General features: G+C 41.7%; 1 protein-coding gene across 10 annotated transcripts in view; it reads left to right on the top strand.

Moving 5' to 3' along the window:
• unm_hu7910 (un-named hu7910) overlaps positions 1-17,699 on the top strand; it is a 65,449-nt gene that overhangs the window by 1,949 nt on the left and 45,801 nt on the right. For 8 of the 10 annotated variants that reach the window (XM_084048018.1, XM_084048010.1, XM_084048017.1 and 5 more), the window contains exons 1-4: positions 8,287-8,436; positions 10,776-10,937; positions 12,711-12,794; positions 17,079-17,258. In XM_084048018.1, the coding sequence (XP_083904144.1) occupies positions 10,853-10,937; positions 12,711-12,794; positions 17,079-17,258 (349 nt within the window). In that variant the 5' untranslated portion in view covers positions 8,287-8,436; positions 10,776-10,852. Of the gene's footprint in view, positions 1-8,286; positions 8,437-10,738; positions 10,938-12,710; positions 12,795-17,078; positions 17,259-17,699 lie in introns of those variants that run through there. The other 2 variants (XM_084048011.1, XM_084048016.1) reach the window with 2 other exon arrangements.

Below are 17,699 nucleotides of genomic sequence, written 5' to 3'. Positions count from 1 at the left end.
AGCCATATTATGAAGACATTCACAGGTGTTACCAATGATACTAATGAAGGCTCTGTTCCCTTCTGGTCAAACAGAGTCAGGGTGCTGATATTGTGCATGTTGGCTCACTGGAAACACTCTGTTACACCAGTGGGTCTACAGTTGGGGTCCAGGGACCCTCATGGGCTTCCAAATGGCTCCTTACGGGTGTGTAACTCTGGGAGTGTAGAAATGGAACCAAATGGACCCATTACGGGTCTATTTGGTTCCATTTGTACACTCTCAGAGTTATGGGTGTCGTGGAAACCACTGTGTTACACTAAATGGAACAGAGCCTTCATTAGTATCATTGGTAACACCTGTGAAGGAAGTGATAATATGGCTGCTGTGCATAGAGCCTATTCTGCCACTGTGTATTCTCTGTTTAGAGCTAAATAGCATTCCATTTTGTTCTGGTTTCGGGTAGATTTATCCAGTGTATCAGACAGGTTTTCTTCTAATTTGGTTTAGTGCAGCAGGTCTGGTGGCTGTGCTTGTGTTTGTGCACGGAAAGATCTGATTGTAATAACAATGTTAAACTCACCAAGATTGCAGCTGTACGGAAAGCTTGGATTATCCTCTTTGTCTGTCAAGTTTTTGTTTAATAAAAATCCACCGTAGACATGTTATGAGCTACTTTCTGTCAATAAATTCCGCGCAGGTGATTATTTTTTGACGTGTTTGAATTGAGGCATTGGATTTAGTTTGACTCGGTTCCACAGATAAATATTGTGAAAATCGCTTGAAGATCGTCTATTTTCAAAATGTTTGCCTCTTTCTTATGTAATATTTGATAAAAGTAATTCAATTGTCACTTTATGTGCAGATACCCTGTATACACTTATACTGTAACTGTATGTTGGTTTGTTTACTGATGAGTAAGGATGGGTATTGTCAAGAACCTCACGCTACGATACGTATCACGATCATCATATATTGCAATATATTGCGATACGATACATATTGCAATATATTGCGATACGATACATATTGCAATATATTGCGATACGATAAATATTGCAATATATTGTGATACGATATATATTGCGATATATATACATATATCACAACTACATATTGTGTATATACACTACATATTGAGTAGCTGCAGATCGGTGATAGGTTCTTTGAATGTTTTTTCATAAAGCCTGTATCTGCAAAGGCAAATTTTTTTTTAAAAGAAAAGGAGTATCGATTAGGGATGGAGCTCGTTAATTTTTATTGATAATGAGCACCTTATCAAGCCTGCTTATCGAACCGAGCTTTTATCGAGCCCACTATCGATCTTTTTCTATTATTAAGAAAAAAGACGTGAGGCCAAAAACTCTGAACAGAACCGGTATCTTTTTTTATTGGCCAGTTGTGACAGTGAGTTTGTGGCTGACCACTATCTAAAATTAAATGAAGATGACAAAAGTAAAACATATTTTTGCCTATCATTAAAACAACCATTCATATAATGTGCAATAAGTGTTAAATGGCTTTATATTATGAATAGTACTGTAATAATTACTATAAAATCTCCATGTCTCTTCAACATTTTATAAACAAAAAATGCATAGTTATTTTTTCTATTCTTTTTTCTTTGTTTTAACCAAAATATATCACTTGCACTACATTTTACTAGGGCCTTCAAATACAGTACTTTTCTAACAGACAGAAGGCAAGTGACCTTTTTACCTTTGGAAAATAATATTGAAGAAACGGTTAATGTGTGTACTGTCACTTTAAAAGCGCAATGTATACTTCATCGTACGACGGTGTCACGCACCAAAACATGGCCGATCTCCAAGCTCACACTGCGTCTGTTCGCACCACGTTCTGAGCTTGTAGATCTGCCATTTTCGGCAACGATAGACTGAGGGACGGACAGCGCTGTTTGGCACAACTTGCTTTTAGACCAACATGTTTGTGCAAGCGTGGGTGATTAGATTTATTTCTTGATCGCCTCTTGTTTTGATAGTTTAGACATGACGTCATGGGCCGCTACACTCGATAACAGGCTCGACAAGGCTAAAGCTTATCGAAAACCGGGTCTCGATAAATTCATGCCCGGGTATATAATGGACCCGGTTTTCGAGCTCCATCCCTAGTATCGATACAGTATTGCGAAATAAAATATTGCGATATATCGCAAAATCGATAATATTGCCCACCTCTACTGATGAGTGAGAGAACAGTGCACATTAAGCTAAACATCTGGGGACCCCACCAAATAATCTGGGGACCGCCCCGGGGGTCCCGACCCCCAGTTTGGGAACCACTGGACTAGAGCACATGTGATGTGATGATGTGAGCAGAAGTTATGAGTCATAAACAGAAGGAGCAGAATATAATGTGAATAGTACTGTACACAATGCCACCTGATGTTTTTACAATGGTACAATGGTTGTACATCGACTTGTGTCCTCGTAAAACACGTGACCCTGGATGTCACAAACATCACTGCCTCGGTCACATTCACCGGTCAAACTGGTACAGGTCAATGTGTGTGTGTGTGTGTGTGTGTGTGTGTGTGTGTGTGTGTGTGTGTGTGTGTGTGTGTGTGTGTGTGTGTGTGTGTGTGTGTGTGTGTGTGTGTGTGTGTGTGTGTGTGTGTGTGTGTGTGTGTGTGTGTGTGTGTGTGTGTGTGTGTGTGTTTGTAAGTGTGCCTGTCTTGTCTGTCTGTCTCTGTATGTGTATGCTAGGGCCGGGCGACTCACAGAAAACACATACAAATGGATGTTTAGAACCAATAACCTTCTTTGATTTAAATAATCGTTCTTTAATCGTAATCGAGGTAAACTTTTAAAACAATCCTGATGTTGATTTGAAGTCATATCGACCAACCCTTCAACATGCATGTCTCTCTGTCTCTCTGTCTGTCTGTCTGTCTGTCTGTCTGCTTGTCTGTCTCTCTGTCTGTCGGTCTCTCTTGTTTACCACCCTGATCCTCTAGTGAGTTGGTATGAAATGCTGGTCAGTTAACAATGCGCACACACACACACACACACACACACACACACACACACACACACACACACACACACACACACACACACACACACACACACACACACACACACACACACACACACACACACACACACACACACACACACACACACACACACAGAACTTGTAATGGGATAGGTGTGCTTGTCCCAGCTGATTGACATGGGAAGGGGAATATAACCTGACACCTCATCCGTCAAGTAGTTCAGACCCCTGAGAGGAGACCTAGTATTACTGGAGAAAAGGAATAATTCACTGATTTGATTTTTTAACCTGAATCTGATGGTTTTTATTGTCTGGAGCTAGGGCTATCACTATTACAAAGTTAAGTTGACGATTAATTGTCCCACAAATACTTGTGTATAACGATTTCATAGTGTTTTTGGCTTTTACACTTCGTAATAAAAGATTGCACTGGGCAGATGGGCAGGTGACAAAACACTTAAATATGCGAAGAAATTACTGACATATGTTATAATAGGCTCTATGCACAGCAGCCATATTGGAAAGAAATTGGGCCTCTTCTTACTTCCTTCACAGGTGTTACCAATGATACTAATGAAGGCTCTGTTCCATTCTGGTCAGGGTGCTGATATCTGCATGCTGGCTCACTAGAAACACTCCATTTTGGTTCCCAAATGGCCCCTTATGGTGGGTGTGTAACTCAGAGTGTACAAATACGGGTCCATTTGGTTCCATTTGTACACTCTCAGAGTTACGGGGGTCCTTGAAAATAAGACAACCACTATGCCACACTAAATGGAGCCTTAATTAGTATCATTGGTAACACCTGTGAAGGAAGTAAGGAAGGGGCCCAATTCATTCCCAATATGGCTGCTGTGCATAGAGTCTATTTGATAATTTCAAAGAAATTTAAAACTTGTGGAAATAGCAGATCGACAAGCTTGAACTGACACGGTATAAGCTTGTAGATCAGCTATTTGCGCTGTTTTTTTTTTGGGGGGGGGGGGGCTGTGGGCGCTGGGGGCGTGTCCTCTCCTCCGTGTCTTCAGTGCCCATACCCTAGGTCCCCGTGTCCCCTAGGGTAGGTACCCTCACAAAAACATGTTGTAATCCTGGTCTCTATACTGCCTCCCCCTGGTCAGCCGAGGCGCCTGATGGATGGGAAAGGAACTGGTTGGAATAATAACGTGTCCCTTCCACGTGCTACGTCCTACCGGGGAAACTCCCCCCTGTCAGGTGATAAGAAGCGGCTTTCTCACTCCTCATGCATGCAAGGAAGCATGAGCTCTGTTCGGGGCTCTCCCCAGGCTGGCAGAGGGAGAGTAGCGGTGTAGCGCCCAGGATTACAGTTTAGGCAACTGGCACTGGGTGAAAAAAATGGGTTACAAAAATCGGGGGGTATAAAAAAAATGCCCTAACAGTCATATAACATCAAAACAAACGTTAGTTTCAGTGATTCTGATGTGTTGACATCATGGATACGTTGGCATGGTGCATAGTGAATCACTCTTCATTAGATTGGAGGAAGCTGGATGCTATCATGGACAACCGCTCTTAATCCCCTTCACTTGGAGATTGTGGAAGGTTCAGCAACAGGGGTAGATAGTCAATTTTCCCACCGGGCAAGGCAAGACATTAGCGTAGCACAGTGGTTTCCACGAGCCCCATAACTCTGAGAGTGTACACACTTGCAAGGGGCCATTTGGAAGCCCATGAGGGTCCCTGGACCCCAACTGTAGACCCACTGGTGTAACAGTGGCTGCGTTTACATGGACAGGTTTATTCCACTTCAATTCGGAATGAATGCTCATTCAGAATAGAATTGCTCATGTAAACGCATCGGTATGGCCATACCGGTCTGATCCGAATTAAATTTCATTCGGGTTTGAACGGCTGGTATATACCGATAGAATCGGGCTACATTGCCCATGTAAACGCACTGGTATCAGACTGGTATACATTTGTTCTTTTGCGCATGTGTCATTGGCTAGCGCGGTGCTTCTGGGTGGGGGGGGGAGAGGCGCAAGCCATGTGGAGTCTGGCGCTCCAAGCCCAAGTCGCAGACGCGCGTAGTTCTCCGCCGACCGGCTCCTCCTCCGGGTCAGCAGCAAATATAACAGGAGCTGATTTTGCTGCATTAAACTCATCAATAGCAGACCAATGGCCGTAGCCAGGATGCGGTGTGCTTCCATTATCAAACCTTCTCTCTACCTTCTCTCTCTTAACTTGTTTTATTGTCTCTCTTCTCTTCTTCCTCATTTACCTATATAGCTGGCAGCTTTGATTGAGTGTGAGCTGTGGCTTGTTATTATTTCTCTCTGGCAGCCGTGACTTAGGCCTTGGCTACACGTACATGGATCTTTTACTAAACGGATATTTTAGTCCTACGTTTTTAAAAAGAATCCCTGGCCACATGACAAAGATAAACAAAAATCCCTGTCCACACGTAGACGCAGAAACGCATCGATCAGCTGCATGTTTCAATTTTATATCAGATTTTATATTTACATTGATTTTATAATTATATATATGAGGGGCCAAATACAAATACATTTGCAATCACATGTTAAGGCCCAATACTGCAATAGCTGCATTATTTTAATAGCATACGTGAACAGCATACGTGAACATAAACGAAAACAACATTATTAGGGCTCAGCTGCAGCGCAAACAGTAGCCATGGTTCACATGACGCTGTCGAGTCTCTGGTTTATAGTGGTGTTCGTTTTTTTTTTTACATTGCCAACTCTCACATGTACATAAACGTTCAGATTTCAAATATAAAGTGCTTACCCCTGAGCCATGGATGTTACAAGGCAATCCGGACCGTGATAAGTACCCGTATCTCCCGTATTGTTCAATAAAAAGCATTTTAATCCCATCGCCAGCCATTTTCTTTTTCTGTTCTTTTATTTTGGTAATGTATCAGAGTGCAATACACCTTCCAACCATTGGTGTCGCATGGTTGAAAGCATCGGAGAAAATTTGGAGAAAATGGCCGACGATCGGATTAAAATGCTTTTTATTGAACAATACGGGAGATACGGGTACTTATCGCGGTCCGGATCGCCTTGTAACGTCCGTGGCTCAGGGGTAAGCACTTTATATTTGAAATCTGAACGTTTATGTACATGTGAGAGTTGGCAATGTAAAAACATCGAACACCACTATAAAGCAGGGACTCTCGGCACCGGGGCGATTGTGTTTTAGGACGACAGACCCCACATTCAATCTGTGTGCGCGCCTAGCTCCATAAAGAACCTCTCACTCCGCTATACAGCTCCGAGATGAGGTTCTATGTGGTTCTCATCCGGGATCGGTCGAACGTCCGCCAAGCTCTGCTGTTTACCCTTTTGTATACATCGTATCCCAAAACTAATGGTAGATTCCAAACCTCACGGATGTTTAAGGTTTGGACCGGAGCATAATATTTTAGGTCTGGAGCGAAACTACCGTTTAAATCGCTTATTTAGTCCGCCGGTGGCCATGTTTCCCATTGTAGCCAAACCAGGCGCAGTACTGGCAGCGGACGTAGGGGGGTTTTCCGGGTTGAATGGGAAACATGGCCACAGGCTGACTAAATAAGCGATTTAAACGGGTAGTTTCGCTCCAGACCTAAAATATTATGCTCCGGTCCAAACCTTAAACATCCGTGAGGTTTGGAATCTACCATTAGTTTTGGGATACGATGTATACAAAAGGGTAAACAGCGGAGCCTTGGCGGACGTTCGACCGATCCCGGATGAGAAGCACATAGAGCCTCATCTCGGAGCTGTATAGCGGAGTGAGAGGTTCTTTATGGAGCTAGTGCGCGCCGTGTGTTCTACTTGGCGCAGAGAAAGAGGGTTTTCGTCACACAGTGAATGAGCTACTTTTCCCACCACTGTCTTATTATTAAGTATATGACATTATTTAGCCATAAATGAGCGTGCCTTGTTTCATAGACTGTAAGTGTTGCTCTCTCTCTCTCTTCATTTATTATTATAATGACCATGAGCGGTCCGGTTTATGTATTATTGTACTATTTATTATTATAATGACCATGTGCGAATGCGCGATGACGTCATCGTTTCTCAAAATCTCCGGATTACATGTCCACACAGATCCACTGAAACGCATGTTTTGGAAAACCTTCACTTATTTATCCGTTTACAAAAATATCCGTTTTAGCGGCCAAAAACACTGTTTGCGTGTGGCTGAAAGGCCCAAACGCACACAAAAATGTGCGTTTAGAAAAAGATCCATGTACGTGTAGCCAAAATTGTTATTATTCATTACCAAGGCTGCCAGAGGTAAATAATACATATGTTTACCTGTCAAACACCCCCGCCCCCTCCCCCCGTCCCCAACCTGGCCCGAAGCACTCTGCGCATGACCAGAGTTCTATTCCGAATGAATGCTTTGCTCATGTAAACGATTGAGGAACAGGAATACTTTTATTCAGGTGCCATGTAAACAGTTGGGTATACATTTCTATTCGGAATGAGTTCATTCTGAATGAATAAATATTGTGCATGTAAACGCACCCCATGTGTTTCCAGTGAGCCAACATGCACAATATCAGCACCCTGACTCTGATTGACCAGAATGGAACAGAGCCTTAATTAGTATCATTGGTAACACCTGTGAATGTCTTCATAATATGGCTGCTGTGAATAGAGCCTATAATTGTGACAGGCCTGGTAGTGAATGCGATTTTAAGTCCATAATGAAGATTCTTCAACTCTTTGAGGATGAGATTTAACCAGCTTTAACGACACCGTACACAAATGGAAAACAAGTCCTTAGGACTTTTTTGTGTTGTCCTTCTAGCCCAAATGTATGACTGTACCTGTGCTGTTTGCATTTCTGTCTAATAAAGTATTCAATCAATCAGAAACACCAAACAACCAATCACTGCACACACGTCCTCCAAGGTTATGAGACACTCTGTCCAATCAGAGTCTGGCATTTTAGCACGCACGCACACACACACACACACACACACACACACACACACACACACACACACACACACACACACACACACACACACACACACACACACACACACACACACACACACACACACACACACACACACACACACACACACTATCTATAGCCTATCCATGTTTCTCTCACCCACTGTCTTCTGTCACTCTTCCATTATCTCTCTCTCTCTCACACACACACACACACACACACACACACACACACACACACACACACACACACACACACACACACACACACACACACACACACACACACACACACACACAGTTTTGTCGGCTCTAATAATAGTTGGTATCAGGTTGTACTGAGAGACCTGGGAGGAACGGAGAGGTGTCTTCTCTCTCTCTATTCTGTGTTTGCTTAGTTGTAGATCCATTATTCTACCTTTTCTTTTCTTTGTTTTGTTTTGTTGTTCATTGTGCGGGTCGAGGTCGTGGCTGAAGGTCGTTGGTCCCGGCAGAGGTCAGAAGGTCATTTATTTGTTATTGATTGTTATTGTTTTATAAGGTGGTCTCAGTAACTTGGTACATTCAGTACTGTATTTATTCAAGTACATTTAAGTACAGCTGATGACTTTCACTCTTTCACACTAGAAATATTGTACTTTTGATTCCACTACACCTCAAGGAAGGCACTCTTTGGACCCAAATGTACAAAAAAATAGATTACGAATTAACCACTTAAGTCCTATTTCAAATGCAGTGAAAATAGACAGTCTGCTACATGTACACTCACTATACAGTGTGTGTGTATATATATATATATACTGTACATATATACGTATATGTGTGTGTGTGTGTGTGTGTGTGTGTGTGTGTGTGTGTGTGTGTGTGTGTGTGTGTGTGTGTGTGTGTGTGTGTGTGTGTGTGTGTGTGTGTGTGTGTGTGTGTGTGTGTGTGTGTGTGTGTTAGTACAAGTCCTCAGGACTTTTTATGTTTATGTGTATATGTATATATATATATATATGTGTATATGTATATATATATATATATATATATATATATATATATATATATATATAAATAATATGCGCTAGGATTTTAAACGGCTGGTCCCAATGTCCGCCATGATAAAACATTCTCGGACATCTGATAAAAATAACGTTCATAGATATTTTTAAGCATTAATGACGAACAGGTGCGTAAATACACTTACAGCATTATATTTTGGATTGAACATAATTAGTTTGTACATAATTAGTAATGTATACATTTTATAGCTGGGTCATCTTGCACAAATACATTAATTACCTACATAACCATTTGCGCATTGAGCGTGCGTAATGCTTTCTCAGTAATCCGTTGCGTTTGAACACATTTCCTTCAGAATAACACACAATCAAAGGGTAGCCTACTGTACAGAAATGGGAACTTAGATTAATCATTCATAACGAGGCTCAGCTGAGCTGTTATACGTGATAGGCTACTCACAGGATATACTGTAATAGATAGGCAGTGGATTCCGTCCCTGCATCTGGTTAGGACAGATTTTGTGGAAAGTTGATAAAGCATTTGTGGGAATCTTGTAGTCTCCTCATAGAGATATTCCATTCAAGTGGTGATTAACGTTGTGTTTCATCTGTATGCGACAGTCCAGTGTGGATAGCTTTTGTGAAGTCTTTAGGCATCCGTGTTTGTTGGATGTTTCATCTTCAAATGCGTGTGCATTGTTGTTAATTAGTGGTTGGACAACTTGACAACTTAACTCACAACGTCTCCTCTCATTCGAAAGTGTCTCTGATGTATTCTAACTAATTATACAACTTGTTTTGACTGTTCAATACACAACTTAATAACCGTCCGGACCGGACGGCGATCTCACATTTAGAATGCCGACAACAACAAAACTCTAGTGTGCACGACAACTTCCCTGTAACAACAACTCTCTTGTTCCAGTCTTACCTTCACAATAAAGTGTCTCCTGTTTACCTCCCAATGCAGCACATTTTACAGGTTATTATTAACAGGAAATAGGTGTAACTTAACCATACAATTAGAACTTAAAGTAGGAGTTCATCCAAAAAATGATTTATTTTCTATCAATTACACACCCCATGAAGCCTTGAATACATGGATTTATTTAGTTTTTTGTCTCATTCCTAAGCCAATAATTTGATGCCCGGGTGTATTTCCGGTAGGAGACACAAATAATCTACTTTGTGTCTCCTACCGGATACATTAGCCGGTAGGAGACAGGAATCAAATTATTAGCTTAGTAGTCTCGCGTTACCAGACTGTTGCCTCCCACAATTTTCAAATGTTTCCGGCATACAGTCTGGGAGTCGGAAGCTCTGATCATGATTAGAATACAAACCGGATGTGGAGCCTCCTCTCCATTTCCGTTTCGTCTTTACAGTCCTAATATAAATACAAATCATCTAAGTATGCATAGCTTGCTGCTTAGCAGAAATGGAAATTAAAAAGTAAAGTGTAAAGATATTTTACACAGTTGACAGTTTCCTCTCTCGGATTTTGGGAGTAGTAGTTCCTTACTCTATATAACTCAGAGATTCAGAGATCGTGGAATAGTTGTCTGGCTACACGAGACTATTAGCTTAGTTATGCCACAAAAACACAAATAAATCCATGGATTCAAGACTTCATGGGGTGTGCAATTGATAGAAAATTAGTCATTTTTGAGAGAGAGCACACACTTGCCCTGTGTCTGTATCTTAAACTGCTTGTGCTGCCTTTTGGCGACTGAATATCCCTGGCGTGGGGGATGGATCAAGGAAGGTCTTATCTGTGGTTCCTTCAAGGGGTTTTCCTGTGATTCTCCATTCTTCTACTGGCTCTGTCAAGGTTCCTCAGGGTTCTGCTGGGGTCCTATACACGGTCCTTGAGGGTTCCGTAGGGTTTCAGACGGAGGTGGTCCATCCATGGAGCCTGACACCTCCTCTCCTGCTGCTGTGGAGGAGATGTACACGGAGGAGGAGGAGCAGGTGTACACTGAGGAGGAGCAAGGTCATTAGACTTAGAGGAGCATGTCACCCATTTAAGTGGTCCTCACTAATGCTCAGTGGTGGAAAAAGTACTCAAATTCTCAAAAGTAAAAGTACCAATACTGCAATATAAAAATACTCTGTTACAAGTGAAAGTCCAGAATTCTAAATTTACTTGAGTAAAAGTACAAAAGTATTGTCATCAAAATGTACTTAAAGTACCAAAAGTAAAAGTACTAAATATTTGCAAATAGCCGATCTACAAGCTCACAACGCGTCGCGATGCGACGCGTTGTGAGCTTGTAGATCGGCTAATTTCAAATAGCCTATGTATAAAATAGGTCTAAAGTGGTTAATGTATGTTTAATTATATCATAATTTATATCTGAAAATAAACTAGTAACTAAAGTTTTCAAATAATTGTAGTGGGATGTAGTGGAGTAGAAGTAAAAGTACTGACATTTGGAAATACTCCAGTAACGTAAAAAATCCTCAAAAGTGTACTTAAGTACACTACTTAAGTAAATGTACTTAGTTACTTTCCACCACTGCCATTTCTGTCTTCTCACTCTGCGTCTCGGAGGTGGGCCGCGGACAGTTCAGAAACCTGCCTACCAGTGACATCATCGGTGGGGATTCCAAGCTAATGGAAACTACAGCCTTTCTCTTCCTGGAAAGTTAGCACGCTGAAATATACGTTATTGCTCTCACATTAACTCATTCACTGCCAGAAAATTAATTTATTAATTCATCCATCTACCGTCCCCTTGCCAGCGAAAACGGCGATTTTACTGGACCTTTGAAAAATCATGGAATATTCTTCGTGACCTCCTTCCTCATATAGAGATCGGCTCATTACACGCACGGGGGTCCGGTAGAATCGGGGGGGGGGGGGGGGAGGCCGCGATCCAGCCATTCCAGAGCTATGGCCGTTGGAATGTGACTTGTTTAAAAAAAAAACTGCAGAAAAATAACAGAAAACAGAGAAAATTGACTTTTGTCAATCCTTTAACATGAAAGGAGGCAAGCTTCTTTTTTGTGGACAAATGATTTCTGGGTTTCTCTTTTTTTTGGTGGTGCTTGGATCATTCAATCGCCTCCCCCCCCACCCCCCCCCCCACCAAAAAAAAACACATATATATATATTATAGATATTTTTGTTTGAAAAGACCAAACCTGCCTACCGGTAATGTCACTGGTAGGCTAATCTGAGTTCCCAGAAGTTTTCGCCAGCTCTCGCATACAAACGGGAGGGGCGAGGAAACTTCTGGGCCAGAGCCCTGGTATTTGTGCGCGGGATGTAGCTTACGCTCAGAATCTGAGCGGACACGCCTCTTACCGCTCTGAGAGCTGTGCAACAAACAGTCCGACGAGAGGCAAACAGCAGTACACAACAATGGCGGCCGCAATTTCTCAAGGAGAAATTGCTTCCCGTCGCTCCTATTTACATGCAACACCCACTGCATGTGGATCCCGCCCCCTTTTCTTCATTGGCTGTTGATTTGAATCAGAACGCAGTGGCCGCGCCCCCTGCTGTACAGGCTTCGAGACGACGTCTCCCAGACTACTGGTAGGCTGGTTTCTGAACTGTCCACAGCCCTCCTCTGAGACACAGAGTGAGTAGACAGAAATCTCATAATGAGCATCAGTGAGGACCAATTATATGAATTTGAGGTTGAAAATGGGTGAAGTGCTCCTTTAAACTGCAACTAACCAAATAACTACTACAACTACAATTGAAAGAACATTTGAGTTAATTCATATAAAAAAATCTAAATTCTAAAAAACCTTGCAGAAGAAGAGGCGGTACTGAGACAGAACGAAGATCAGGTGTCATCTGCTGCTCAGCAGGAGGTGAAAGCGGTGGTCCAAGACCCAGGTAGGGCCGTTTCTGGAACGGACCGGACTGGGGCGTGGACTGGAATGATTAGACCTTAGATTGTAATGAAACGGAAATATTTTAACTCATTCAGTCCGGGGACGCATCTCTGTCATTTTTTTTATTTCTTTGGCTATTCAAAAATGGCAGATCTACAAGCTCATAGCGCGGCACTAGCTTGTAGATCTGCTATTTTTTTTAAATCTTGAACATTTTTGCAAATCTTGAATATATATTTTTAAAGCGAACATTTGTAACTGAAATCTTTGCTTCTGGGGGGTCCCTGAAACAACATATTTTACAAATGTTAATTTAAAAAATGTATATATTTAAAGACATTTTCATGATTTTTCAAAAAAATAGCAGATCTACAACCTCATAGCGCGGCACTCTGTGCCGCGCTATGAGCTTGTAGATCTGCTATTTTTTAATGGCCAAAGAAAACTAAAATGGCACGAGATGCGTTCCTGAATGGGTTATTTAAGTGGACTGGAATGAATGGGAAAGCTGGGATTGGTTTGAGTTGATTAGTCTTGGGTTGGACTGCAGTGGAAGGGCTTGGTTTGGTTTGGTTTGAATTGATTAGTGGTTTGGTTTGGTTTGGACTGGTTTGTGTCTGTTTGTGTGTGTGTGTACTGTAGACAGACTGATGGAGCTGGTTTGAGGTTGGGCATGGACTGGTTTGGTGGTGGTTGGGTTTGGTTTGGCTTGGCATGGTGTGTTTTAACGAGGTTATCGTCATGTGATCCGGCCGCAGATAGAGTAGTAGGTTTGTCATGTGTCGGTTTAACCTTCTCTCTTCTACAGCATCTGTCCATGTGAACTACGATTGCGCTCGAAATGATTCAGCACCCACTGATTGATTGATTGATTGAATTATTGCATTATAATTAATTCAGTGGGTCCAACATTATTTAATTAACTAATTCAGTTAAAGTGGCACTTTATTTTATGAATAAAATGTAGTTTAGTCCAATCTGTATGGTAGAGTATGTTAATACAATATAACTTATATAATTGGGGTGTTTGTATTTAATCTCCATGCTCTTTTATTGAGACATTTAGATCGTGTCAAACTAAAGGTCATGTCTCACCTAGACACAGGATCTGACACAAATTCTGACCTGATGGTATAGATTCAATTTAGCAGTCAGGCTCTATTAGCTCAATTGTAGTGCAGCTTTAATGTAAAAACATAAATAAAAAGCGTATGACAGTGGTTCTCAAACTTTTTCATGTCAAGGACCCCCCAAATTGACACTTATTAGCCCGCGGACCCCCATTTGAAAAGATATAGGGAGCCAGCCCCATAAGAGAAGATTTTTACGGCTCTAGCAGTGATTCTCAACCATTTTAATTTCAAGGACCCCAAGTTTGACATGCATTTGGCTATGGACCCCCATTTAATGCCATTTCTATCTGGGACGCCAATTTATATTGTAAAACCAATGTTAATTTAACTCTAAGAGTGTACAAATGGAACCAAATGGACCCGTTAGGGTCCATTTGGTTCCATTTGTACACACCAGAGTACACACCAGAGTTACACACCCACAAGGGTCCATTTGGTTCCATTTGTACACACCAGAGTACACACCAGAGTTACACACCCACAAGGGTCCATTTGGTTCCTAACTATCCCTCATTTAGCTGGGGACCCCCTGGAACCCCCTCAAGGACCCCTGGGGGTCCCCTGACCCCACTTTGAGAACCAATGGGCCTATACCACAAATATTTGCCCCCCCCCCCCTCCCTGAAGTAACTCTGAGGACCCCCTAGGGGTCCCGGACCCCCTGTTGAAGACCCCTGATCTACACAGCATCTATTTGTGTAACAACTATGTTGTTTATTTGGCACACGGGCCGCTCTCTGATGCTCTATATGGCAACCAATCAGCTGTTCACTACCACTCTCTCTCTGTGTCAGGGTCATGTTAGCTCTCTGCTGATTGGTCATGCTGACATATCAGTCATTGCGTTTGCACACACACACACACACACACACACACACACACACACACACACACACACACACACACACACACACACACACACACACACACACAAGACATAGCATTTTCCAACAATCACGGACTACCTTTTTTCGCCGGTAAAGTATAGTTTTGGACCGCACAGTCTCAAGCGAACTTGGGCCACAAGAAGCAGCGCGAGTTGCCGTGCTGAACGTTGCGAAGTTCGCTTGAGCCTACTCGGCTCCGTCCGAGTTATGTACCGATAGGCACAGAGTTGTAAATATATCCCCCCCTCCCCAGGCAATGCCAGCGCTGAGCATTATTCTCCACCACGGAGTACTGTCACAGAAGGGTGTTTGGGTTCAAGGGGCGTGGCCTTGGACAGGAGTGCGGTGGAGTCCTGAAGCACGCCACACAGAGAGAGAGACATTGACACGTCAGAGAGAGAGAGAGAGAGATAGAGAGACAGACACACGCACGCACGCACACAGACAGACAATAACAGAGAGAAACAGACAGAATTGGGTTATTTAGGGACTTCAGTTGAATGAGACAGGACACCTGACACCTTGTTTTCACCTCTGTGTGTGTGTGTGTGTGTGTGAACCAGGTCAGCTTATGTAACACTAGGCACTGTCTTCAGAACATCATAACGGCAGGGAAACCCCCTATCTCTCTCTCTCTCTCTCTCACACACACACACGCACACGCACACACACACACACACACACACACACACACACACACACACACACACACACACACACACACACACACACACACAGACACAGACACAGACACACAGACACACACACACACACACACCCACACACACACACACACACACACACACACACACACACACACAGACACAGACACAGACACACAGACACACACTCGCAATCGCTTTGCGCCGTGTTTCAAGCTTGTGGATGTGCTACTTTTCATAGTTTTGTGTGACACTGTTGTATGATCAGTCAATCAATACAATTGCAAAAAAAACTCAAAGTTAGAATATATAGATGAGTAGTTTCTGCCCGACAACAACGATATAGAGCAGAGATCCCCGCCCCTGAACCTTGCAGTATATAGGTCTGGGTTGTGTAGTTCAGTACAGTTGCTCTATTCATTAAAAATGTATCATTGAAAATGTGCTCCTCATTGACTTAACATTGTACGATAAAACGGCTCTCAAAGTCACTCTTTTAGCCAGGACTTTCAGTCCGGGAACACATCTGTGTCATTTTTGATTTCTTTGGCTATTTCGTGAAAAATGTTGCACATCTTTACAAATGTCTTCTAAATCCTAGTTGGTATATCAGTGGTTCTCAAACTTTTTCATGTCAAGGAACACCCAAAATGTTTGGCCGCGGACCCCCATCAAAATATGTTGTTCCAGGGACACCCCAGAAGCAAAGATTTGAGTAAAAAATGTTGTTTGTATATATATATATATATATATATATATATATATATATATATATATATATATATATTTCAAAGATTTGCACAAATGTTTTTTCAAAAAGTGCCGCGCTACGAGCTTGTAGATCTGCTATTTTTGAATAGCCAAAGTATAATATAATGGTTATTAAAGGGACACAAACAAAGCTGACTCTGTCTGACCATATAGAACATCACAAAAGAAAAAAAAGCAGCATCAGGTCATTAATGTTCTACAATGTCAGAATCATGCTTTGTTTGTTTGTGTTCCTTTATGTCCTAAAAGAGTGACTTTAGAATAAGTGGTGTGTCTGTCCCTGTTAGGGATGTGTAGAAGTGACCAAAATGAAAATCGATTACTATAATTCTATTCATACCGATTATTCGAACATGCCCATGATTTGTTTGGGTGTTATTGTTCTGCGGATTTTTTTTTTTTTTTCATCAAATGACAATCCTAGGTTATAATAACAGCATTGCATTGGCCTATTAACTCATTTTCAGAAATAAACAAAGACAGTAGCATGTGCATCTTTTACATTATTGTAACTAAACCATTAAAGACGTGAAATGAAAAATATGTTTTTCAAACTTTTAGAGCATACCCACGCTCAATCCATTTTTGTGTATTTGTTATAGCAAAAGTCCCTAAAATTAAATTTTCAATTACTTCCTGTAAACGCAAAGTAGAGAATAAATAAATATTACACCCATACTAGGTATTCTCTAACATGTAGTTAGTTACTACGGGCAGGGTATGGATGACAATATAGCCTTTGCAACTGATTTTTTTAAAATATTTTTTATATTTGATTATTCTAACCCATCTGTCCTTTTCTGTGTGTCTGTCTGTGTCTCCGTCCATCCAGATGTGAAGTCCTCTACAGAGGGTAAGAATGGGAGACACACGGACCACAGAGAGACGGCAGCAGCGGCCGCTGTCCCCAGGTCCTCCGTTTTGTCCTGGTTCCTGGTCCTGTCCCTGCTGGGAGTGTGGAGCTCTGTGGCCGTGGTTTACTTTGATGTGGTCGACTACAACAGTGTCATAGGTGAGTGGCGCTCATCATCACTTTAATCCATTTTTTTAAAACTGTACTCGCGTGTTTTACTTAAGTAAAAATATCAATACTGCTATGTAGAAATACTCTTGAATAAAAGTCCGGAATTCAAAATGCTCTTGAGTATAAGTACAAAAGTATTGGTATCAAAATGTACTTAAAGTAGTTGTTTTCAAATGTATAAAATGTATACAAATATTTAGAAAATAGCAGATCTACAAGCTCACAATGTGTCGCATCGCGACGCATTGTGAGCTTGTAGATCGGCTATTTTCGAATGGCCAAAATGTAAATGGGGCTGAAGTGGTTAATGTATGTTTTGTAATAATAATCAAAATCTACAAAGTAACTAGTAACTAAATTTTCAAATAATTGTAGTGGAGTAAAAGTACAATATTTGCCTCAGAGATGTAGTGGAGTAGAAGTAAAAGT

The sequence above is a fragment of the Gymnoscopelus microlampas genome (assembly GCF_963454915.1).
Source record: "Gymnoscopelus microlampas genome assembly, chromosome: 22".
NCBI lineage: Eukaryota > Metazoa > Chordata > Actinopteri > Myctophiformes > Myctophidae > Gymnoscopelus > Gymnoscopelus microlampas.
This window is presented reverse-complemented; position numbering and strand designations above follow the sequence as displayed.